This window comes from Microcebus murinus, chromosome 3 (genome assembly GCF_040939455.1).
Source record: "Microcebus murinus isolate Inina chromosome 3, M.murinus_Inina_mat1.0, whole genome shotgun sequence".
NCBI classification, from domain to species: domain Eukaryota; kingdom Metazoa; phylum Chordata; class Mammalia; order Primates; family Cheirogaleidae; genus Microcebus; species Microcebus murinus.
In genome coordinates, this window is record NC_134106.1 from 8345459 (window position 1) to 8372932 (window position 27474).

The 27474-nt window shown below is 33.9% G+C and overlaps 1 protein-coding gene across 1 annotated transcript in view; it reads right to left on the minus strand.

Annotated features, from left to right (window-relative positions):
- ROCK2 (Rho associated coiled-coil containing protein kinase 2) overlaps positions 1–27474 on the minus strand; it is a 132097-nt gene that overhangs the window by 9506 nt on the left and 95117 nt on the right. Inside the window, exons 14-32 of the mRNA XM_012781049.3 lie at positions 26764–26899; positions 26579–26670; positions 26107–26353; positions 25625–25731; positions 23264–23423; positions 19636–19796; positions 19089–19273; positions 12152–12221; positions 11354–11457; positions 10992–11178; positions 8687–8780; positions 8491–8585; positions 7541–7720; positions 7103–7271; positions 5182–5252; positions 4146–4234; positions 3732–3810; positions 2436–2697; positions 2139–2352 (exon numbers count right to left, since the gene is read on the minus strand). Of these exons, the coding sequence (XP_012636503.1) occupies positions 2139–2352; positions 2436–2697; positions 3732–3810; positions 4146–4234; positions 5182–5252; positions 7103–7271; positions 7541–7720; positions 8491–8585; positions 8687–8780; positions 10992–11178; positions 11354–11457; positions 12152–12221; positions 19089–19273; positions 19636–19796; positions 23264–23423; positions 25625–25731; positions 26107–26353; positions 26579–26670; positions 26764–26899 (2702 nt within the window). The remainder of the gene's footprint in view (positions 1–2138; positions 2353–2435; positions 2698–3731; positions 3811–4145; positions 4235–5181; positions 5253–7102; positions 7272–7540; positions 7721–8490; positions 8586–8686; positions 8781–10991; positions 11179–11353; positions 11458–12151; positions 12222–19088; positions 19274–19635; positions 19797–23263; positions 23424–25624; positions 25732–26106; positions 26354–26578; positions 26671–26763; positions 26900–27474) is intronic.

Sequence of the window (27474 nt, forward strand, 5' to 3'; positions counted from 1 at the left end):
ATTTCTTACCGTTACTATGACAAAAATTTAAAAAAATCAACAAAGAATGATTCAAAGGGTAGGGCCAGAAGTTAAAAAAAAAAAAAAAGTAACAAAAATCAAAAGTAAATGTGCTTTCAAACACATCACAATGCTGATTTGGGGCAGGGAGCAAGGAAAGTGTAAGTCAGTGAACATGAAAACAGGCTGTTACATAATTCAGGGCATGACTCATTTGGTCTGAAAACTGCTTCATAAACTAATTCTATATGTTATGATATGCAGAGAAATCATTAACTTGTCAAATAGCACAAAATAAAAAATATATAGAAAGCGTTGGGGCTGTTATAGTCCTGGATCTAAATAAACTGCCCCTCTGGAGTCTCAATCAAAGAAAATGATAGCAATGCCTGTTCTACTCCATATGAGTATTTTAAAGCTCAAATGAAAGAATACCTAAGAAGTTAAATGAGAGACTAGAATATATACGGAAGCACTTTGGAGGCTGAAAAGTACAATATATTATAAGGTATTAAAATAGCATTTATGCATCAATAGTTTTACAACATTAATAGTAGGAACTTAATTTTTAGAAGTTTTATACAAGGCACATTGAATGGCCTTCAGTGTCTCTGAACTCTGAGTTTCTTTAGCTTAATTACTATCAATAATCACTATTTTATAATATTTAGTTTCATCATACCTCACACAAAATATTCAACATTTTCACTGCTGAAACACCAATTCTACCTTTGCCATTCTAAATTATTTCCTTCTAGTTTCAAGAAAGTTCGTATAAGATATTTGTGGTTAGAATAAGATTTCTGATAATACAGCCAATGCACATCATTATTCGTATACTGAAGGTCCTGTGTTAGGGAACAAAAAGGATACCTGAAATTAGATACCTGATCTAAGTGTAACTTTTTCCTTTAGCTAACCAAATCCTCATGTTAACTCCATGTGCAATGAATAACAATGTCTAAAAACGCTGTAGTACCTAGTAAGCAAATGAATGGCTATTCTGAATCAAGATACTTAATTAAATGACTTTAACACAGCCATATGAAAAATGGCTCCATCAAATTGTTTATGTGCATCATGATCATACCTTACCTTCCTCCGTGTTCTTAACTCTACCTCAATTCCAATTAATGCCCACTTTACCCATCAGTTAAGATTTGCATTTTTAAAGATGGTTTATATTTTTCTCCAAATCACGATTGAGTTACTATTTAAATGTATGGATTTGAATTAAGACTTCAGCTGAATTCAGTCCTACTTCCCAAGTCACCTAATATAAAAACGTTTGATCATGAATCACAGTGTGCACACTTTATACTTGAGGGTCTGTGTGCAATATTTTTTTTTCCTTAGAGATGGGGTCTTGCTCTGTTACCCAGGCTAGAGTGCAGTAGTATGATTATAGCTCACTGCAGCTTCAGACTCTTGGGCTCAAGTGATCCTCCCACCTTAGCCTCCCGAGTATATCACCATGCCTGCTTAACTTTTTTGTGGAGATAGGGTCTCACTATGTTGCCCAGGCTGGTCTCAAACTACTTGCCTCAAGCAATCCTCCTGCCTCAGCCTTCCAAAGTGCTGGGATTACAAGTGTGAGCCACTGAACCTAGCCTTCTGTGCAATGTTAATACTATCTCCTAAATTACTACATTAGTTAAAGCACTTACAAAAGCTGAAAGTAGTATGATTACATAGTCAGTTCGCACTTAATGTTGTTGACAGGTTCTTAGAAATTGTGACTTTAAGTGAAATGAAGTGTAACAAAATCATTTCTTTTCTCATTAGTGTTATAGCGAAACAACTTTGAAGGAAACAACTTTATTCGCTGGAAGTTTCCAAGAACTTGTGGATGTTAACTGAGGGCTGACTATATATCTAAACATGACAAAAATGAACGCTTTATAGATTTTTGGTTGAATTTAATGTATGAGTGTGATTTAGTAAATAAATTTATATCACTTTCATCCAAATCAATGAATGAGACATGCATACTAAAATACTTTCAAACATTTGGTATTCCATGGCTCTAAAATTTCCTTTCCAAGCAAAGGAAAACTAATTAGGAAAATTTGTAGTTTGAATATAAATAGCAAAATATTTTAATAGATTTTAATTTTAACCACATTTTAATTCATTACCTTGGTTTGTTTGGGGCAAGCTGTCGACTTGGCCGTCTAATAGACTGGTTTGGTTGTATCTTCATCGAAGTTCTAGGAGATGACCGTGCAAAAGGGTCTGGAGCTGGGGGCTTTTTGGGTATCTTTTTTACCAACCGACTAACCCACTTCTGCTGCTCTTCTGTAGAATTTGCTAATAACAATAGATTCTTTGCCGTTGAAATATCATAATACACTATAAAGAAATTTTTGAAAAAAGTTAATATGCTTAAAATGATCTGAACATAAATAAAATTGATGGAGTAATTTACTAGTTACCTTTACAAGGTGCTATAATCTCCTCCTTTTTGTCCATGTGATCTTTATGACATTTAATATGGCAGCGACGGCACTCTAAAGCAGGAGGGGGTTTAAACATATGCCACAGCGGCTTCATACAAGCCTCACAGTTGGTTGGGAAATGATAAAGAGTAGGAATAAATTCATGTCCTTTGTGGCAAATATAATTAGATTTTTCTCCAACTGGCTCCACTGGAAATTCTTGTTCCTTCTTACTTTCTCCTTCATTGGCATATAGAATCTATAAACAGTAAAAAAACAATAAATGATTCCAAACATATTTTTTATGTAGCAACCTTTCTGATAGTATAGATAAAGTAAAATTAGTCGTAATTATTCAGTGAGAAGAAAATGCATTGGAAATCAAAACCTAAGCAGGCTCTGCCTAATCAAGAGCTTCTGTAAGAAAAGACATTAGACAGTCATTTTGGTTCACATTTCGAAAGAACTGATCGTGTTCAAATGCTGCCTCCTTATTTTCTCTATATTTTACTATGCTTTAGCAACACTATCAGGCCAGCAAAAGGTAAATTTGCACTTCATAAGTATTAGAAAGTTTTTTGCAAGAGACTGTTCAAAACAATTGCCTGAAGAAATGTGGCAATTATACTAATTGGTGTGTTATAATCCTTAAGAACAGAAAACTGTGTGGTAGCTGTAAGCATAGCTACATTTTAAAAGATATGTATTTGGAGAGTTGAGGGAGGGAAAAAAAGAGGAAAGGATGTGTAAAATACTATGAATAAACATTACAAGTATCCAGAAAACAAGGGGCCAACTCCCAAATAGCACACTAAGCACAATGGCTTTTATACAGAAAAACTCCATAACTAATTGTTAGACTGACTAATTTTAAAATGAAAGCAGTAAAGGGAAGTATTTGGCTTTATTTTAAATTGGAAGTAAAAGGGATACAAGGTACAAACTTAACTCCATAAGCAATTTTTTTTACTTTCTAGAGAGCTGAACACAAAATTGAAAACAGAAGGAAAAGGTCGATGCTTAAAAAAATTATAACTAACTTTAAAAATACAGCAAGGACCAGAAACACGATATAAATACACTACAGACTTTAACAATTAAAATGGTAAGCAGAATGAAGATGTATCCAAATACAACAAAAGTCACAAAATAAAAAATCATTTTTAAATGGTACTGAAACAGAAAGGTAATCTGAAGGCCAAAAAATAAAGAAATTTGATCTGTCATATCATAACTTAGGTGAAAAAAATAAAACCAACCAAACAAACAAAAACAAAATAAAACTATGGTTACCTGGAATATCCTTGGAATTTCTTTAGCATCTGCTCTATATACATCTGTCTGTGTAACTGGTCGGACATGAAATAACTTGCTATGAAAGATTTTAAATAAAGAAATAAAATATTACCCAAGGATCAAATTATATTAACCTATACTTAACTCAGAAGTTAAAAATTAACTACTTTGAACCATGTTAGGAGCTTATCGAATATCTTATTCTATTAATTGAATCATTACCAAAGATTTTTAGCAATTTCTAACTTTCATCTGTATAAAGCAAATGGCAAGAAAACGTAACAACAGTATGGAAGGAGCTATACTATAGTTCTTATATGGCTAATAAATTACATTAATTGTCACTCTCTTACCACACTTTAAAAGATGAGAAAAGATATAGTTTCTAAATATTCTAATAAAAGCACTTACTCAATATCTAAAACCATGTAAGGGTTAGATTGTTCTTTATCTTGTTCACTGTCGTAGAAAAGAATCTTCTTACTGCTCACAATCACATACTGTTAAAAAGAGGGAGGAAAGGAATCAATGACTCAAGTTATTATATACCTTATTTATTGATTTTCTTTGAAAATAAATTCTTTTTTTTTTTTCTTGGTGACAGAGTCTCACTCTGTAGCCTGGCCTAGAGTGCCATGGCATCAGCTTAACTCACTGCAACCTCAAACTCCTGGGCTCAAGCAATCCTTCTGACTCAGCCTCCTGAGTAGCTGGGACTACAGGCATGCGCCACCATGCCCGGCTAATTTTTTCTATATTTTTAGTTGGCCAATTAATTTCTTTCTATTTTTAGTAGAGAAGGGGTCTCGCTCTTGCTCAGGCTGGTTTCAAACTCCTGACCTTGAGCGATCCACCCGCCTCGGCCTCCCAGAGAGCTAGGATTATAGGCATGAGCCACCTACACAGCCCTGAAAATAAATTCTATATTAGCAATAAAATCATATAAAATACCTGAGTAACTAAAAAGTACTTAATACATCTTCAGGAAAGTCTTCCTTAAAATAAGTTTGTTTGTAGATATTTTAAATAAGTAAATGGGGGAGAGGGTGAAGTTGAATATTTTTGGACTTATTTAGCTTTGGGATTCAACAGCAATAGTAACCTTATCAAAAATGAACATAATAACATCAATAATCACAGTAACAGAAGAAAAGAAATAAATGGGTCTTTTTTAAAAATCATATCCAGAGTTGTTTTCCCACTGAAACAGCAAAAGCAAGAAGATCAATGGGCTTATATTTTCCTAACAACAAAACCTGTTTTATTAATAACACATGAAGAAAAAAACAAATTTTACAAAGATAAATAAAATAACATCATTCCTAAATCATAAAGTATAAATAAGTTTTATGTGTCTAGAAGTTCTAGTCATGTAAATCCAATGGTTGGAGTTACACCAAAAGCAAAACAAAAAACAATAAAAATCATATTCAAAGGAACCAATTACCTTTTTAACCCATCCAAATTTCTTAGTGTTGTTTCGCACAGGCAATGAAAGCCATCCTTCTAATCTTGACTCTATAAATAAAAGCATAAGATATAAGTTTACATGTAACAATTCTCCTCTGACAAGGAATTTAATAAATTTTTAAATGAAAGTCAGAAACCAAATAAGGCTTTCAGAACTTATCATGGTATATTATCTAGGATACCATAACAGCATAGGATCAGTAGAAATAAGTTATGTAATGCAAAACAAAATCTATGTTATATAACATTGGAAATAGATATTCTATAGTTTTTATAAAGTCAAATATCCCACTGATTAAATTCATGCATTTGCAAAATTCAGGAGAAAAGTTGCAAAAAAAAAAAGGCAGCAGCAGAAGCTCTCAGTTGTCACTGGTCCACCAGCATTACATTAGAACCCTTTATTTTTCCTTTGGAAAAAGGCCTAACTATAGATATAGTGCACATCTTTGAGGAGAAAACATTTTAAATAATTGCATGTTCAGAGAAAATGGACTTTTAGAATGGCCATAGTAAATTTATATGAATTATACAAATTTAGTTAACGAGCAGCAATATAACCAAAAGATATCTAAATTCCAAAATATCAAAATCAATAAAATTCTAGTTCAACAAAGGAAAGTGCCTGAATCCTTGGAATTTATCCTAAATGATAAGTGATCAGTATCTTTTAATGAAATAAATGAAATAGCATTTTGGGCGGTTATCCTATTAATAATAGCAAAAGTAGTTATCACTTATCTAACATCTACAATGTGTCAACTGTGCCTAGATGCTTTACATAAATTCTCTTCAATCCTCCCAACAACCCCACAGAACAGGAATTATACCCTTAATTTTGATGAGGAAATTGAAGCCTTGAAAGATCACACAGAGATACCTCCTTGACATTAAATGAAGAAACTCTCTGGTTTTTTAATTTAATCTAAAAGCCCCTTCAGGGTAAAGATCAGCCCAAATTGCTTCATATTCTCTTATAAGGCCTAGCACAATGTGACTAGGTAAGCACTCAATAAAAACCTGAGAATCCTCTGAAACAGTCTGCATGTTTTTTCTGTACTGTCACTTCTGATATTAAACTTTGTAAAGACATTCTTCTTGGTTGAAACAGCTAAAACAAGTAGTGAAACCATGCATTCTTAAGCAATATAATGTACCGCTCCATTCTTGTTAAGTTGGCAAAATAAATGACCGATCACAATTACAATAGTAATGCCATATGAAAATACCTGAAAACCAAATTCTTTGTTCATGCAGCAGTTTATTTTTAAGCGAGTATAGAGCAACATGTTAGAGTTAGTGAATATTAGTTAATGTTATAAAAATTTTTCAAAAGGGCTAAAATCAAGGGTAGTAGGAAAAACGCTAAAGATGAAAAGATTTTCAGGATATCACCTGTACCATTAGGTTCCGTTGAAATGGGTAAATAAGGCAAAGATTCTTCTTCTGAGTCAGAGTCAGAGTCAAGGAGCATGTGAGAACTGGAAGGCTTAGTGGCAATATTGAGAGAAGTAGAGGAACGCTGGTAGGTGAATGACATGGATTCCATAGTGTGTGATTGAGTGATATGAACTACACACCCAACATAAAAGTAAGAATGCAGGAAGAGAAAATAAAATGAAAGCTTAAAAAGAGAGCTACTATAATATATAATGAGTTAATTTACATAACTAAACACATGGAGTTTTCTTCTGCATGTTTATGAAAAAGTCTGTCAAAAACCAAACCAATAAATAAAATAATTCTAAAATGTTATTTGAATCCCCACTCCAAAGTGTAGGTTTTCCCTTTAAAAAATGACAAACATTTTTCCTCCAGAGCAAAGTCAGTCACAGGACTTAAACCAACCTACTGACTTATATTAAAGACAAACAAGAGGGATGAAAGCAAATCTGTACCTGGAAACCCATCATCTGCCTCAGCATCCCCTGGTCCACTGCCTATACTGGAACTATCCAGACCAATATGTAAGGCCTGGAGCTGTGACCGCAGCTGCTCAATGTCACTGTCTTTACTGTCCAGTGTCATCTGCAGTTCAATTCGAATCTGGCTCTCTTCAGCTATTTGCTATAAGAAATTAAATTAACAAATTAAATGGATGCAATATATCTCACTGTTCTACCAGTGAAATATACACAAACATGAAAATAATTCCACTTCTTAAAAAGAAGTCTTTAGGTTGGTCCGAGTGCAGTGGTGTTTACAACTAATTGATCACAACCAGTTACAGATTCCTTTGTTCCTTCTCCACTCCCACTGCTCCACTTGACCAGCCTTTAAAAAAAAAAAAAAAAAAAAAAGAAGTCTTTAATCTAGAGTCCAAAAAGTATTCTTACAGCCTGCATTTCATTCAGTTCTTTCTGATACTTGATCATCTGCTGGGTCAATTTTTCACGTTCAGATTTAAGCTCCATATGTAGCTTTCTATTCTCCTTCTCTTTCCTCCGCACATCTGTGTCACTACCACGCTTGACAGGTTCTTTTCGATTCATGATCTCAGCCAATTTATTCACAGCCTTAAAAACATAAAAATATGTATGTAAATAAAATAAATTACATTGATGATTTCTAAGTAACTCATCAATAGCAAGTTATACAATCACTAATAATCTTTTTCCCTATAGATAGGGCTACAAAGAAACATTCCATATTATCTAAATAATATACCTTTATTACTCATCATCTACCTCCATTCTATACTGTTAGTTTTTTACACGTTTTCTGAGAACTATAATTTTAAATATTTATAGTTTTGATCTGATGTCACTCGCTACAACATTTTAGTTCCAAAAGAGACTTCAACAGGCAGATCTTTCTTCCTTCATTCTAAAAGAAAATTTTGCATGGGCATCACATTAATAAAATATACCATGTCCAACAACAGCGAAGCGTACCTAGTACCCACACGCCTTTGTGCTGTATATACAATTGTGGGAGTTGGCAGAGGGGTGGCCAATAATCACAGGTGCCTTTTCAGACTGACCCTTTCAAGCTGTCAGCAAATGGTCATTCCCTATCGTTCCTTAAAAGCAGAAAAACTTATTAAATCACAATACAAAAATCGGGAGAGAATGTGATTCCATATGGAAAAATTAAGAAAAAATTTAGTAGACATTAAACTGGACAATATTAATCAAATCTAACTTCTCCCAACCTGGCAAAAATCAGTAATTTTGACTACTCACAAATTTTGATACATTCAATGACTACTGCTTCCAATTTCTAATGCTAGAAGAGATAAACTAAAACAAAATTCAAAATCATATTTAGATTCTCTTATACATACTTGAGTTTTGAGGGTTCTTTCTGTTAACAGCTGTTTCTCAAACTGTGCTTTAATAGCTGCTGCACTTATCTCTTCATCTTTCAACCTTGACAGTTCTGAAACATGGAAAAATTTAAAAAGTTTATTGATAACAATTACAGCAACTGATAAATATGAGGTATAATAAAAATTAACATTATTCTTTGTTAATACATACGCTCTTGAGCATCCTTCAATTTATTATTTAATTCTTCTTTCTCATTTGCAAGATTGGCAACATCACTAGTTAGTGTCCTATTAGTTTCTTCAAGCTAAGAAATTAAAGTGGAAAAATAAAATCACATCCCTGTTTACAAAATTTAAGTTATAAAACAACAATTCAAATAGAAAACATCCTGCGATGTTACTGAACCTCTTGTTTTTCTAAGTATATCCACTGCTACACTTCTTGTCCTTGTGATACCTTGCCCAACTTCATCCTTGATAAAAATTTCACTAACTATAATAGACTTCATATGCACACCAGGAAGCCAAAAATTTGTCCTTTCCTCATAAATCCATAGCAGTTTTTTCTAAATGAGAAAAACATTTAATAAAGCAGAAAAAAGGAAATTCAAAGGCCTGAATAATAATTATGAAGAATAGAATTTAAAAACTAATATTTCTTTCATAGTATTATTTTTAAATGGAAAATAAAATTTTATTGAAGAAGTTGACTTTCTTTTGCATTCCTTCCAAATTCTATTTCTATTCTTCTTTCCTGAAGGAAGTTTTATTATAAGCTGTATTCACCTTTTTCACTTATAATTGTGTTTTATTACATACACCTGAAACAATATATAGTGTGGTTTTATGAGATTTCCAATCATACTGTATTTATCTCTTTGCAACTGTTTTCACTCAATATGTTAAAGAATTAAACTGCTGATATCTATAAAGATCTAACTAATTCATTTTAACTGACATAATTAGTTTCACCTTCTACTACATTTAATGTAGTCATTCATTTGTCTACTAATAAGACATTTGGGCCAGGTGCAGGGGGTGATGCCTATTATCTCACCACTTTGGGAAGTTGAGGATGGGGGGGATCACTTGAGGCTAGGAGTTTGAGACCAGCCTGGGCAACATAATGAGACCCCATCTCTATAAAAAATAATTAGCCAAGTGTGCTGGTGTACGCCTGTAGTCCTAGGTACTTAGGAGGCTGAGGTGGGAGGATCACTTGAGCCTAGGAGTTGGAGGATACAGTGAGCTAAGATCATGCCAATGTACTCTAGAGCCTGGGTAATAAAGCAAGACCCTGTCTCTTAAAAAAAATTTAGATTTTGCTGTAACAGTTATGCTGTTAAAAGTGTCATGCCTGAGTTTCTATACTGTTTTTATCTTAATGTGGACTTTCTCTGGACAGTATTATATGAATATTTAATATTTACTGGAAATTGCCATACTACTTACCATACTATGCTCTGCCATACTAAATTTACACTCCCCATAGTAGTAAATAAGAATGTCCTCTTCCCGATAGTCTTTAAACACTAGGAATTGTCAGATAATGAATTTCTGTCAATGTAATGGGTCTATGAAATGGTCTTTCAAAGTTGTTTTATCTAGGCTTTTCTCAGAGAGTAGTGAGGTTAAGCAACTGCTTATCTATTTAGGTTTTATCTTTTGGCCAATTTTTCTTCTGAATTGTTTAACCTTTTCTTACTGAATTGCATGAGTGCCACATATATTCTAGATACTAATCCCTTATTTAATAAATTATCTACTCCCTGTTATTTATGTTGTCTTCTGTTAAATATAAGTTTTAGATTCTAATAGCTTAAATTTTTCATATTTAAGTCCTTAAGATAGCTAGAATTTACTTTTGTGTGTGGTATGGTAGGAATTTAATTTTATTCCATTCCACATAAAAATACAGTTTTCTAAAACCATTTATTAAATCTGTATCCTTTCCCACTGATTTGTATACTGCCATTTCCATCACATACCAATTTCGTGTATATGTCAGAATCTATTTCTGGCTTCCTTATTCATTTCGACTGAACAGGATTAAATATCCTTTTCTAATACCACACTTCTCAATTACTGCAGCCTTTCAATAGGTCTGGATAATTGATAGGGTAAACCCAACTACCAGATATTTTACTTCTCTTTGAAATTTTTATTACAATTTTTTCAATCTGCATAAAACTAAATGTCTTCATGGTAGTTTCAAGATTCTTATAAATTAAAGTCTGTCTAAAGAGAAGAAAAATTCTTTTGTACTTTCGGTACTTTCCCTTTCAGTTTAGTCCTTTAACGTTGAATTTGTGAACAGGTAAAGTCACTGGAAACAGTTCTTCAGTAAGCCTCTATCTATCAAATAACACTGAGAAGCTGATGGTTAAATGGATTAAAAATCGTATAGGCAGCATATATAATTTTTCATTTAAATCTATGACATTTTCCTAGTGATTCTAAAGAAGATTTATAACAATTTAATTATAATCCAAAAAAGTACTAAGAATTTTACTTACAGATGCAATTGTAGCATCTTTTTCAGTAAGTTCCTGTTTGTGTCTAGCCATCATCTCTTTGATCTCCAGCTCTTTCATGATTTTCTCTTTTTCCAAATCAGAGTACTGTTCTTCAGCAATTGAACGAGCCAGCTGCTCAGAGTCTGCTTTAGTCAAGGTGATCTCCAGTTGAGCAGCCAAAGAGTCCCTACATTTTAGAAATGTCTCATTTTAATGTTCAATTTTCATTATGAAGTCAAAGTTTGTATCTAATTCACCAACAAATTTTTATTCATCAACACATTTTTGTTTAGTAAATACCAGGCACTGTTCTAGGAGCAGAGTATATAGCTATGAACAAAAGACCAGGGTCTTGTCCTTACCTTTCATCCTGTAGTTCCTGTTTCTTTTGTTGTAATTCTTTACAAAGTTTGGTCTTTTCTTCACATTCTTCTTTAAGTTCCCGAACTTGTGTTTTATAGAGGGTCTAATTAACAAAAATAGAATAAAAATTTATAGCCTCACCATCAGGAGTATTATTTCTACATTCAAAACCTACTCAGACAAAAAGGGAAACATACAAATATTTTCTTAATATTGAGCTCAGAGTAAATTAATAGTTTAATGAGCTGTCCTATTTTCTGGTCATCAGCTGATTGATTAATAAATGTTCAGCTAATTTAGAAGCATGATTTACGACTGGCTATCATAGTGTTATTGAGATAGATAGGATGAATGAGGAGGCAAGGAAAAATATTACTAATTTAGACAAGAAAATTTTGTTGGCTTAAATCAATGAAACAGAGGCGACAGTTTCTACTACATACTTTAAAACTGATCTTTAAAAAGTACAAAGGTTAAAATGACAATTTTATTTATTGTGAAAATATACTCTTCCTCAAAAAGCAATGCTTTTAATCAGCTTCACAGGGTATGGTATGTGCTTAGGATTATTTTTCTAGCAACGATAATGGATTTTTGCTAAACGATCTAAATTCTTTTGCCAAGTTACTCTTTTTTAAGAGTTGCGTGATACAAAACATCCCATCCATAACTCTGTCTGGTGTTTGCTACACAGATATATTTTAAAGACAAGAATCATTCTCCTGGTTCTGAGTAAATATTAAAAAACAAAATTCTATAAATATAGCAATTTTCAAATGAATGTGTCTAAAACTTACTGAGAAATACTGTTCTGCTTCAAGCTGATCCTGGAGCTCTTTCATTTGCCCATCTGCATCTTGACGTTCTCTGGGAGGATATAAAATCAAAGGTTTACATAAATTATACACATTTTAAACCAGCAAGTTTTGAGGTATGGTCTAGGGAACTCCTGGGAGTCCCTGAGGTCCTTTTAGGAAATCCATGAGGTCAAATCATTTTCATAATACTAAGCACCAATGCATTTTTTACTCTCATTGCCTCACTATTGTGTGTCTGGACTTTTCCTGCAGCTATATGACATACAATGGCTAATGAAGTGTGTGCTTGTGTGTGCATGTGTTTCAAAACTGTCTCAGTTTTAATTTTGAACACAACAGATATCATTAGATAAATCACATAAACAAGAACTCTTTGGAACCCTCAATAATTTTTAAGAATTTAAAGGTGGTCTGAGACCCAACAGTGTTATAGTAAACAACACTGAATTATGCATTCCCATACAGACACTGCTATCAACCACATATGCCAACCACATAGCAGAATTCAAGGAGTACCTGAAATCTGGTTATCTTTGGGAGAGTGAAAGAAATGCCTGGGACAGGGCCCGAAGAGAGATCAGAAATGCTTGTTTTATATCTAAATCTGGATGGTGACTACACAGATTTACATACTTTGCAAAAATTCACCAAGCTCTACACTTATTTGCGTACTTTTTCCATATGTTTGTTAATCTTCAATAAAGAAATAAAGTAAAAATAAAATAAAAAGTGAGCCCAATAACCCATTTAAGAAGATGGGTTCAAATACTACATTAAATTCTAAACTCCTTGCAAAAACATAAAAATTAGTTTATTGCAAGCCAAAACGAAGGGGAAAAAAGAAGTTAGAAAACAATGTAACTTGTATGATATAATTAACAAATAAACAAAAACCAAAATAAAATGTACAAAAAACCAACCCTATATATTAATATATTTGTTCAGATATATAAGTACAGAAATAGGATAAAGGAGAGATAACAAACTGTTAAGATATGTTATCTATGCAGAGAGGAAAATGTCTGAATTCATGAAGAGGAACTTCTATTGTTTTCTTTCTTTATTTAAATATAGGTCTGAGTATTTTACAATGAGAGATATTTAGATACTACTTGGATACTTAAACTGTACACAGCAAAAAAGATTCATGTCTTCAAAACAGTGTTGCAGAAAAAAATAAAAATTAAAAAAAAAAAAAGACTTGGAGTAAATGACTTAATTCCACTATATTACTTAGGACACTTAGGGAATACCTATCTAACATAATTCAATCACTTTGTTTACTTACTGGCTCTTAAACCTCTGGATAAAAAGGAAGGTATGGCCAGGGCGCAGTGGCTCACACCTGTAATCCTAGCACTCTGGGAGGCCGAGGCGGGTGGATTGCTCAAGGTCAGGAGTTTGAGACCAGCCTGAGCAAGAGCAAGACCCCGTCTCTACTATAAATAGAAAGAAATTAATTGGCCAACTAATATATACAGAAAAAGTAGCAGGGCATGGTGGCACATGCCTATAGTCCCAGCTACTTGGGAGGCTGAGGCAGAAGGAATGCTTGAGCCCAGGAGTTTGAGGTTGCTGTGAGCTAGGCTGACGCCATGGTACTCACTCTAGCCTGGGCAACAAAGCGAGTCTCAAAAAAAAAAAAAAAGGAAGGTATGACTCAATGTCACTTATTGGTATTATTTCTGTATTTTATTTTTGATGAGTATATTATTGAGAATTCATGATTTTTATTTCTCTCTGAATCAAAATGTGAGAGACACTAATTAATAATACATGAAAAGTCAAGTTTTAAAACTGACCATCATCAGTTAAGCCCACTTGTAGCATACTCTAGTATAATTTTAATATCAAGATCTTCTTGAGAGCCCATATCATTCACTTATATGTAACTTTAGAAACCTTACATTTATTAGATATACAAGAGAAGTATTTTTTCAGAAAGTAACCATGTAATAGGCACATGGTTACAAATGAATAGTACAGAACAGCAGGAAGGACTTATTATACAAAAACCAAAACAGCCTCTTAATCTACTCCTCTCCACCCCCACCAATCCTACTCCTCTAGAAGATATCACTTTGTTTCATTTCTGGGATTTGTTCTTTTGGTGGTTACCTCTACATCTCAGCTATTCTTTGACACAAATTTTAGATTATCATTTACCAATTCCTTGCTGCAAGACTTGAATTTAGCTTTCTTGCCATCCCCGACCTCTCCCCAAACCCCAATATATTAATAGTTGTATATTGGTTTAAGTGACATGATTAAGCCTCTATTTCTCTTTACTTCAACCACAAAGCATAATACCCTCAGTTTGTTAGATGAGAACTCTAGCATTCCCATCCTTTGTGTTTGTTTTTAAAATTTCATGAGAACATGTCGAGATGTAGGTCTTTTTTCATTCAGTTGTTGGACCTTTCAATCTAAAGCCTTTTCTCCTTCAGCTATGGGAAATTCTCTATTATCCCTTTAACAATTTCCTCCCCGTGGTTTTTAGTTGTCTCTGGAACTCTTATTAGCTGGGTGCTGGAACTCTTGGAACAGTCTCTCTGTGTCATACCTATTTCTTTTGCATCTTCTGTATCATTTCTTTTTGCTCTACGTTTTGTGAAATTTCACCTTTTTTTTTTTTGAGTCCTTCTAATCAATTTATATTGGCAGTAATTTTTAATCTTTGAGAGCACTTTCCTATTCTGGAATAAGTGGAAGTGGTATCTCCTGAAATTTTTAATAACTATCAATTACAAGAGGATTTTTTTTTTTTTTTTTTGAGACAGAGTCTCACTTTGTTGCCCAGGCTAGAGTGAGTGCCGTGGTGTCAGCCTGGCTCACAGCAACCTCAATCTCCGAGGCTCAGTGATCCTTCTGCCTCAGCCTCCCGAGTAGCTGGGACTACAGGCATGCGCCACCATGCCCGGCTAATTTTTTGTATATATATTTTTAGTTGGTCAATTAATTTCTTTCTATTTTTGGTAGAGACGGGGTCTCGCTCAGGCTGGTTTCGAACTCCTGACCTTGAGCAATCCGCCCGCCTCGGCCTCCCAGAGTGCTAGGATTACAGGCGTGAGCCACCACGCCCGGCCCTACAAGAGGATTTTTATAGTCTTCTGTTGTTACAGAACTTTTAGAAGTTCTCTTCTCCTTGATGTATGTTTTCTCTGGGGCACTTTTCCTTTTTTCTCTACCACAGTTTTCGTCTTTCATATTGAAGGCTTTCATGGTTAAATAAATACATGGTTATTTATTTAGAAAGGAGGTGGAAGAAATTTTAATCTCTATCCACATGGGAGGAGCTTTCTCACTGGCAAGCTTCAGTTTATGATGAGGCTTAAAAAGCCAGCATTAAGCGGAAGGATCCCTAAATGCCAGAGTGAAAAAGGCTTTTCACTCCATACTAGCTATTCTGTTATAATACTCCAGAGGTTGTGCCTTTAGTTTCTTTAGAGGAGAATGCTCTCAGAGGAACTCTAGTGGTCTATAAACAAATTTCAATGACCCCTATATGTTTTTCTAAGCCTCTCCCTCTCACGTTTTAGATTCTCAGGCCAGTAGGGCATGATGACCAGAATCCTAAAAATTTTAACTACTTGAACTTTCTAAATTGTTTCCTAGAAATGGCAGACTTTCTGCAAGACAAGGAAGTAAGACTCTGAAGCTCCTAGGCAGACTATCTGATGCCAAGATTCGCCAACCCCCACAACCTGCCCCAAATGCAGGTAGACCCTTGTTAATTTCACCACAACCCATTCCAATGCACGTAGCCCCTCCTCATAAACTTCATATTGTTCCTTAGTTGGGGAGACAGATTTGAGGCTAAAGCTGATTCCCTGTTCTCCCGACACACATCTTTTGTATTAAAAAATTCCTTTCTTTCTTGGCAATCCTCGTGTCTCAATAATTGGATCTTTGTGCAGAGAGCAGCTGACCTAGGCCAAAACCCCCCAGTAGTGGGAAGTACCTGGCTACAGATATTTCTACAAGGGTGGCAAGTAGAGTATGACCAGTCGATTATTCCATTCACAGTGTCACATTTACTCCAGCCCTTCAAGGCATTTCCTTTGAATACTGAAATGTTTTTTTTCTTCACATATATCCCACTTCATATATACTCCTGGCCTTACACATACTCCTTGTTCCCTTCATTCCACTTCAATAGTCACAAGGATTCCATCATTTGCCATCAAAGGACCCTCTTGCCCTACAACCCATTCTCATTCTTGTTATGAGGTTCATATATTTTAAAAATTTCTTTACTAGAGTTTTGCTAGAATCTTAGAAGGAAGAAGAGATATATATGTTGGCCATTTTAAAAAGAAGCCTACATAGCACTTCATATGTAAATTCCCATTGTATGTATCTTTTTCTTTTTACCTTACATTCCAATTATTTATGTACCTGTCTTACCTCCTCCCCCCAATACATACCTTCTGATAAAACACTAGTAGCTTCTCCAGAGTAGGAAATGTACTTGATAAACCTTTCTATCTCCCACAGTGACTATTCCAATGCCTCACACATAACAGGGATGCATTCATTCATGCAACATTTACTGAAGATATTCTATGTGCAAGATCTTAATTAAGAAGTGGAAAGAACAAAATATAAATGACTTTTGTCCTTCAGTGAATTTATAACCGATTAGGTGGTTGAGATAGAAAACACGGGTATCTTTGGGGAGGAGTGACTAGGAAAAAAGAGATTAAAAAACAAGACACCCATATGAACTTATAAAGAAAATAAGAGGTATATATACTAAGTAATATAAATAAGGTATACACAAAGTGTTATTAGAACTGGGGGAAAAGCACAATCTAGATGATTAACTACCTCTTGCATTCACATAAACACTATTGTTAGGACAGATACTATGGACAGCATTCAGTGAAGTAGTTTTAAACTATATTCCCTAGAGCCTAGGAATATAAGGAGGCTTAAGATGTTGACTGAAGTTAGGCCAATGAGTTTAATCCCAGGACTTGGGGTGCTTTCTGAACTTGGATTCCAGTAAAGTTCGATGATCAGAGTCTCTCCAAATAAATGAAGCTATAAGACATATCTCTAAAGCTGTCAATAGCCAAGTTTTCTGTTAAATGGAAAAAGCAGGCCTAAAATGAGAATAAACTTGATATACAGAAAAACAAAGCAAAACAAACAAACAAAAATCAAAGATGAAAATGTCTGAATATTGTTCTGATTTCTAGTTCTAATTTTATTATATTTTATTTTCAAAACAGGGTTTCACTTTGTCACCTGGGTTACAATGAAGTGGCATCATCATAGCTCACTACAACCTCAAACTCCTGGGCTCAAGTGAACCTCCCACCTCGGCCTCCCTGAATAGCTGGGACTGACTACAGATGTGCACCAACATTTTTATATTTTTTGCAGATATGGGAGTCTTGCTTTGTTTCCCAGGATGGGCTCAAGTGATCCTGGGCTCAAGTGATCCTCTTGCCTAGGCCTCCTGAAGTGCTGGGATTACACGTGTGGGCCACTAGACCTAGTCTCTAGTTCCAATTTTAAAAGTTGAAATCTCATTAAGAGTCTAGGCTTACTCTGGCAATAAACAGATCAGCAAAAAGAACAAAGTCTACTCAAATATTTTCACCATCCTTTCCTGGACAGTGTCAATTTTATGGATCTATCACAGGTATGTAAAAAGCAGGCAATTAACAATGATGAAAATAGTAGAGTAAAAAAAATAAAAATAAAATAAAAACTTCAAGATACAAAAAAAAAGAAAAGAAAATAGTAGAATAATAGTCATAGTTGTAGTGGTAGTAACAGTAATAGTTGTAGTAGTAATAGTCCCTACCATTTATTGTGTGTTGGATGCTTTAAATAAATCATTGTTATCCTTTACGAGATCTTTAACAAGCAAGCTATTACTGCCCTCTTTCACAGGTGTGATAAAAGGCTCAGAGAGCTTAAAGTATTTTGCCAAATGTTGGTCAACTAGTAACCAATGGAACCGATATTCACACCTCAGTTTGTCTGGCTCCAGAGTCTATGTTTCTTTTCACTCTATCATACTGCCTCTCATCAAATAACTGGGATCCAAGATGACCTTTAGTCATGATTGGGAAGAAGTAATTGTACTACTAATAGAATGAGTGGGACAAACTTTATAACATATTCACTGTATATTTTTAAAGTATTTTAATATGCTTTCCACTTCCTAAGTACATTAAGTACAGCACTAAGTATATTCTACAAAATCATTACAAAAGGCACATGGACAATAGGCTTGAGAGGCAGTCCTGAAGAAGAATCTTATGGGGTGAAAATCACAGACATTTTCTTCTGCTACAGCATCAAAATACCTTCTCTATCATCATATTATCATAAAGTAGCAGCAGTGATAAACTGCTGGGGATAAAAATACAATCTTCTTTAAGGACAACAGTGGCCTTCAACACAATCCCTTTCTTACTTTTGCAGAAAGAAAGGAAAAATATGGTCAGCAGAGTAAAATGGTCAAAAGAAAAACCCAGAAACACTAAAATTAAGATAATTTACACATAGATAACTGTGCATATTAAAACTTTGTCTTAGCCAGGCGCGGTGGCTCACGCCTGTAATCCTAGCACTCTGGGAGGCCGAGGCGGGCGGATTGCTCAAGGTCAGGAGTTCAAAACCAGCCTGAGCGAGACCCCGTCTCTACCATAATAGAAAGAAATTAATTGGCCAACTAATATATATATATATAAAAAAAATCAGCCGGGCATGGTGGCTTGTGCCTGTAGTCCCAGCTACTCGGGAGGCTGAGGCAGGAGGATCGCTTGAGCCCAGGAGTTTGAGGTTGCTGTGAGCTAGGCTGACGCCACGGCACTCACTCTAGCCTAGGCAAGAAAGCGAGACTCTGTCTCAAAAAAAAAAAAAAAAAAAAAAAAAAACTTTGTCTTAAACTTACTTTCGAAGTTCAGCGTTTTGTTTTTCCAAGTTCATTTTCATTTCCATGAGATGGTTATTCTCTTGTTTTAACTGCTTTTCTGACATTTTTAGTGAGTTAACTTGCTGTGTTTGCATCTTCAAGTCATTTTGTGTAAGGCAACGCTTCTGAGTTTCCTGCTCTATTTTTAATGTCAAGTTTCTAACCTAAAAAACAAATTGTGAACTTGGCATATTAGTAAATTATTTTGATTTTTATCAACAAAGTGGCATCAAATATGGTGATATAAAACAGATTCTTGCCCTTGGGAAGCTAATTCATTTCATAGTAAAATACTTTTTGTATTTCTAAGAATGTTATAAATATATCTTAAAAATAAAATATAATCTTTGCGGTAAAAATAACTTTTAAAAATTTAAAAGTATGACTCATTTAGCATATCATTAAAATTCAGTTTTTATAGAAAAAATTTTTAAATTATGAAGCCATCATTAGACCTTTACAAATAAACTTATTTTCCTATTAATTCATTAAATAGTTTATTACTATTAGTAAAATTCATACTTACATCCTCATTTAGCACATCTTTCTGTTTAAGGAGCTCGTTTGTTTTCTGTTGTGACTGCTTGAGGTCACAGTCTAATATGGAGCATCTTTTTTCAGCTTCTAGCAATAGATTCTCCACTTTCTGTTTTGAAGTCCTTTCCTCCAATAGCTTCTTCTCCATTTCTATTACAATAAAAATGGACATAATCATAAATTTACAAATAAAAGAAGCATATCAAATATATGACACAGTGCTAATAAAAATTACAATAAATGATGCTGTCTTATATTTTTATTTTAAATTAACATTTTTATCACTCCTCTCAACATATTTGAAATGTCAAGAATTTCACACTTGAAAATTAGGAGTTTTATTTGCAGTATAAAAATGTACTCTAAGCCGGGCAACAGAGTGAGACTCTGTCTCAAAAAAAAAAAGTATCACACTCTGCAATATGACATTTATTCCAATGGATGCAAGATAATCCTTCTTTTGTGTTCTATAATAGATGCTTACATCTTTAAAGATTTTTAAAAAATTTTTCCCACAATTCAATGTCTCTCAGTTTAGTAATTACTAATTTACCTTAAAACAATACAGGTAGATTCTATGACCTCCATGGTTCTTTCCCTACTAACATATTATTATGCAAATATTGAACATTACCTTTTAGGGAGATAGTGAAGGTCAGGACTATGGAACCAAACTTCTTGAGCTTAAATCCTGGCTCTCACACTAATTATTTGACCAGGCAAGGTGATTAATCTCTCTGGGCCTCAGTTTCCTCACCTCTGAAACAGGGACAATAGCACCTACCCTTCCAGGGATGTTACGAAGATTTTGAGTTAATACACGTGTAGCACTTAAAAAGAATTTTTAATAACCTAAGAAAATGCTCACAATGATTTTAAAAGAAAAAAAAACAGTATAGAAAATTGAGGCTGGGTGTGGTGGCTCACGCCTGTAATCCTAGCACTCTGGGAGGCCGAGGCGGGCAGATTGCTTGAGGTCAGGAGTTCAAAACCAGTCTGATCAAGATCGAGACCCTGTCTCTACTAACAATAGAAAGAAATTAACTGGCCAACTAATATATACAGAAAAAATTAGCCGGGCATGGTGGCACATGCCTGTAGTCCTAGCTACTCGGGAGGCTGAGGCAGAAGGATTGCCTGAGCCTAGGAGTTTGAGGTTGCTGTGAGCTAGGCTGATACCACACACAGCACTCACTCTAGCCTGGGCAACAAAGCTAGACTCTGTCTCAAAAAAAAAAAAGAGAAAATATACAAAATATTACCCTAATTAGTAGGATTAGTAGATTTTTTCTTTTAACTTTCCTTTATTTTCTAAATGATTTGCAATAAATTTTTAATCTGTTTTATTAATCAGGAAAGGCTTTTTAAAGCTTCTTCCATCTTGAAGAGCAGAAAAAGTTTGTCTAACCAAGTGATTTCAACACTGAATGTAAGTTATTACAGTTAAAGGATTATCTTTTGAAATATTGACTAGTACTTCAGTTCAAATCCAACTAGAGATTTTCTGCTCCTTAATACCTAATGCTCAACATCTAATTATCATTTATTAAAAAATTTTACTTTCTAATAATTTTCAAAAGTATAAAAAAAGAAACATTTTTCATGTACTACTAATAGCTAGCATTTCTAAGCAGTGTATATGTGTTATTACACTTGATTTTCACATCACTCTAACAATACTATAATTGTTCCTTTACAGAAACCAGGCACAGAAAGTTTAGGTAACTAGACAAGGTCATAAAGCTAGTAATTATTTGGTAAGCTATATTTTTAATCCAAGGAAACAATGACACGTGGCAGAAAGACCAAAAGGTTTAGGCCAGCGGTCCTCAAACTTTTTAAACGGGGGGCCAGTTCACTGTCCCTCAGACAGTTGAAGGGCTGGACTATAGTTTAAAAAAACTATGAACAAATTCCTATGCACACTGCACATATCTTATTTTGAAGTAAAAAAACAAACATGCAAAAACACCCACATGTGGCCCACAGGCCATAGTTTGAGGACACCTGGTTTAGGCTCCGATTTGAATATCATCTATAATATTGAACAGTTTTGTGTACTCATGTGTAAAATATGGAAGTCATCCGGCATTCTTGTATTAGTGTTGTAAGTAACAGTATGAAAAAATGGTAGTTATATTATACTGAACTGGTTCATTTTCATCAGTTCAGAGAATAACCAATGAATGAATGTACTCATTTTAAAAAATAATAATCGCGATGTAGGCATTGAGAATAGAAAGAGACACAAAGGAATTTACTGACGTGATGGAAATATTCTTTATCTTTTTTAGGTGGTAGTTATGTGAGTGTATCACAAATGTCAAAAATATTTACATTTTATTGCATATGAATTATACCTCAATGAAGATAATTCAACTGTCTTCTAGGCCACAGACAAGGAAATGTGACCCAATAAACTTCCTCCCTCCCAATTAGACTTTTCTAAATAAAACACTCATTTCATTTCTTCTTATCCTGAATTAGTGCCTTAAACTAACCTGATTTTAATATGAAAATCTATAATTTTAATTATATGCAATAAGTAAAGGCAATTTATGTGTGAAATTACTTATTCATAAAGGTTATGCTTCAATATGAAATGAAATTTCTTTTCAAGAGTTTTAAGACTTGGGCTGGGTGCGGTGGCTCACACCTGTAATCCTAGCACTCTGGGAGACCGAGGCGGGTGGAATGCTCAAGGTCAAGAGTTCGAAACCAGCCAGAGCAGAAGTGAGACCCTGTCTCTACTGAAAAAATAGAAAGAAATTAATTGACCAACTAAAAATATATAGAAAAAAATTAGCTGAGTATGGTGGTGCATGCTTGTAGTCCCAGCTACTCTAGAGGCTGAGGCAAAAGGACTGCTTGAGTCCAAGAGTTTGAGGTTGCTATGAGCTAGGTTTGACGCCATGGCACTCTAGCCAGGGCAACAGAGTGAGACTCTGTCTCAAGAAAAAAAAAAAAAAAAGAGTTTTAAGACTTGCACAAGAATACTTTACTTGATTTCCTTTGGAATTTCAAATCCATCATAATTATAAATAGTTTGGAAAACAAGAAATTATCCTAAGACAATTCCAGAATAAAGTATGGTTTATAGAAAAGTTAACTGTTCTATTAGTATTATGCAGCTTTTACCAATCTGGCTAGTAACTTCATGAAGACAGAGATCAAAATATTTAGTGACCTTATATTTTAGTTAGGCTATTATTTTTAAATCTTTATCTTGCATAAACTGGCAAGAATTTTGTAATATAATCTGGTAAATTATCAAACCATAATAGATATTACAAAAAAGAATATATTCCTCAAATCTGAGTATGTATACCTAGAACTTCACAGTCTATATACCTGTTAATATTGATATCACTGAAATATTAATTTCTTTCTGATCTAAAAACTTGGTCAAATTATTTTATGTTTGAGCCTATCTTAGAAATAATTGTTGTAATGATGCAAAGGGAAAAAAAAAACACGTAAAGCTTCTCTAATAGTTTTTTCCCCTCCAGTTCCTAATATTTGGCAATAAAATAAATTTTTTTTTAAATCAAAGAGTTGAAGACAGAATCACTTCTTAGGAAAATGCTGCTGGAAAATCCTCTTTTAAAAATGCATACCTTTCATGGCTTCTGATTTAGCTTCTTCAATGGATTCATAGATCTTATTTTTATCTGCTAGCCGTGCCTTTGTGGCTTTGTGTTCAGCTTCCTCTTGTTCTAAGCTCTGCTGTATAACTTTTAGTTGGTATGTCATATCTATTTCCATGTTGCTCTTTTCCTATTAGAAATTTAAGATGGCAGTTAACAAAAAAGGCTGACTCAGAATTTCAAAAACTTTCAAAATTAACAGACTTATTAAGAATGTTCAGTATTTCCCCTCCCCTCTTCATCCAAACTTCTTTTAATAGTAATCTGTGTACTCCACTTCCTCATTTCCCACTGTAACCATCTTCCACACCTCCAGCCCACTGTTTTGAGATCTGTATTCAGATCACTTAAGCTCAATAAATTGACCAATGCTATTCTCAATATCAAATTCTAAAGACACTATTCAGTCTTTATCTTATTTGAACTAACTGCTGCCCTTGAAACTATCCCTTGACACTCCTGACATTGTACTCACTTGGTTCTCTCCATCTTGCCTGCATCTGTCCTGTTACTTCTGAAGTTTCCCCATTTAAATGCTGGTATTCTTTGGAGGTGTTATTTTTTATCCCCTCTTCCTATTTTCTAGACATACACCACAGATTTTGTAGTTCTTTAATTTCTATAGTTCATATCATAAATACAATACAGGTATATTTTCAAATAAAATCTTTAATACTAAAAATGATTTTTCAAGCCACACAATCCATCAAGACAGTAATCTACTCTGCTGTAAAAAAAAAAAAAATCACTACTCTACATAATCTCTTCCCATATGAGTTACTGCACTCAGATGCTTTCAGCTACTTACATACTGATGACTCTCAAATATTTCTAGCTCCCACTACCATAGCTGACTGCCTTGTAGACATTCTAATCTGGCTGTCCCACAGTCACCTGAACCTTAAGAGGACTATTGATTTATCATTGTCTCCTCTAAATGAGCCATTTTCCTTTATTCTTTATTAATCAATGGCATCACTATATATCTAGTCACAACCTACAAACCTGGGACTCATCTTGACTACTATTCGCATGCTACATCTAATCAATTACTAAGTGCTGCCAAATATTCCTCTCCCCAATATTTCTCAAAGTCATCCCTATATTCTATCCTTTTGGCTACTGCACTAATTAAGTCTCCATTACTGAAAAAGTCTTCTGACTAGTCTCCCTGCCTCTAGCCTTGTCTTTCTCTCAAAGCTATTCACCACATAACACACACTGATCAATCTTAAATGTACCTGTAATAAGAGCATCCAATATGAAAGTCGTTAAGTGGCTGGCCCATTACTTAGAGACTATATTCTAAATTCCTTAATAGAGTATTCAAAATCTTGCATGATCTAGTTCAAGCCCTATCCCTGTAGCTTTTCTCCACATCTTCCGGACAATTTCGATCCAGTATCTTTTTTTAAGTTGCATTGGAACATAGCCACACCCATGCCTTTATGAATCACAGCAGAGCTGAGTGGTTCCAACAGAGACTATAGTATAGACTATAGTATAGACTATGTATGGACCACAAAAGCCAAAATATTTACTATCTTGCCCTAAAAAAAGTAAAGTTTGCTGACCTCTATTCTACATTCCAGAAATATTGAATAGTTTGTACTTTAACAAGCAAACAATGCCTTTTAAAATTTCTATCCTCTGTGCCTTTGTTCATGCTATCTTCCTCAACTCAGAATGCGCCTTTACTTTGCAAAGCTATCCTGCCCTGGATTCATCCTATACACCTAATATATACACCCTGTCTATACTTCTATCATTCTATTGACACTACTGCATTAGATTTATCTGTGTGCTTTATTATTACTTTAAAAATTACCTATTAAAGGTGACATTATTCAAGTCAAGGTCTACATCCTGATATTTCTACCACATGATACACTAAATATTTAAAGAAATGAAGGAATTAGTGAATGAAAATAAAATGCTAACTGCAGAGACGCTAGAAATCACCCCTGGCCTATAGTATTTTTAAAGAAAAACTAAATGCCAAAAGTCATGATGACTATATATTATATCATTTTTAACATATGTTACAAGTCAAAATTTAATTTTAACTTAGATCCCTAGAGAGAAGATCCTTGTTACACACACTCCAGGAGAGTCCCTTCCTCCACAAGCACCCAGCATACTGAGGGCTGCTGTATGGTGCTATGCGAAGCCTTAAAACACATAGCCCTTGTCTACACAAGCAAGTCTCAATATGAAAGAGTTCAGGAGTACATGGAAATATTCCAGTTAATGACTTCCTTTATTTTAGAATAACTTTTCTGACACTGTACTGTCATTTTCTTACAAAAAAATATAAAGCTAATATTTTACCTTTTCCAAATCAGTAAATCTCTCCTGTAGTTGTCTCTTCTCCAGCTCTAATTTTGCTAGTAAGATTTTGCCATTCTTTAAATCTTCTTCTAGGCCAGATATTCTACCTAAAAATTACAACATTATTTTAAACCATAAACCCACAAAGTATATACATTCAATAAGAGTAAAAAATATGGAAGCCACATCATATTCTAGAGCTGTTATTTGTGAGCAGGAGTTTTACACTTGCTGGTATTGTGCTCTACAGTTAATTTAAGTGGAACCCAATCTACCACCTGAGGAGTTTGATGCTTAAAATCATAGTATTTGAAACTAAATATTTTGTTCCTAAAATTTTATATCAACATATTTCTAATATTCCAACTTTACATAACGAGTAGTATATACAGAAACGTGCTACTCCAGCATATTACCTATCATCTAAAGCTATTTCCAATTACAAATGAAGATTAATTAAAGTGCAATCACCATTTTAATACCTTGTAAATCATTAATTATCTCTGATCCGTGGGTTCGGTCTCTTCTTTCAGATTCCAGAGCTGACTGAAGATTAATAAATTCCTTTTCAAGTTTTAACTTGGCAGTCTCCAGCAGGCAGTTTTTATCTTGAAGATCTCTATTATTAGATTCCAGCTGCTGAATCTGTTTTGAACTTTCTGCTTGGGTTTTTCTTAACCGGGATGCAGTATCAGATTCTGTACGCAGCAAAGCATTGGTTTCATCCAGCTGTTATTCCAATTAAAAATCAAAGAAACAACAGAGGTGTACATAATGAAAATACATCAACTTATTACCCATTACAAACTATTTAAAATAAATGATTAAAAATATTCTCCCAAGGAATTTCCTCTAATATTAGAGGTCTTTTGCAACATTGCCAATTAAAACTAACGTTAAAAGACAGTCATAAATAAAACTTTATATCTTTATTGCAAATTGAGATCAACATACTTGTCTCTGGAGTTCATTCACTTTCTCAGTGGATATTTGAGAGTTTTGATTTCTTTTTTTCAAATCTTCAAGTTGATCTTTTAAACTGTTAACTATGATAAAAAGCATTTTAGTGCAAGCTTCAACACAACATAGATACATTTAATATTTTTCTTGAAAAGCATTTAATATTCTACACCACAAACCATCATTTTCCAAATTTCGTTTCTTGTCTGCTTCATGATCAGCTTTCCGTTGATATTCTGCATTTTTGTGCTGGAGAAGTGCCTTTTCTCTTTCTAATTGTCGCAAGGCTGATTCCACATTTTTCCTTAAGGTAATCTGAAAAAATGCTTACAGTTATTATCAAAAAGTATGCATAAAAATCAAATTAAACAAAAAATACTTCCAATAGAAAAAAGGACCTTAAAAAAGCTATTTTTAAAACATTTTGTTAAAACTGTGTTTTCCATGTTTATAAAAAACACTAACCTTAAAAAAATCAAAACCATAAATGTTTTGTTTACTATTGAAAGCCAAACTTTCTGTAACTTTCCATCCTACTTCAGTATGTGTCTAAAATGTTATGAATAGCAATTAAAAAAAACAAAACAAAACAAACAATGGTCACTCTGTTTTTAAACCATATCATTAACTACACTATAAATGCAATTTTTTTAGTTGAAATATCTATACATACTAAATTAACTGAAGTTTGCAAAAACATTAATAGAATAAAGCCTACTATAACATAGTTATCCTATAATTTTAGTCCTGTCCACCAATGCTATAAGGTAGGTTTTACTGCATATCAAGATATGAGTATGTATTATCATGGTACTAAAAAGAATTCTATAGGTAAATCAGACATCAAAGACTTTTACTAACAAAAACGTTAACAGTGTAGGGCAACTGTA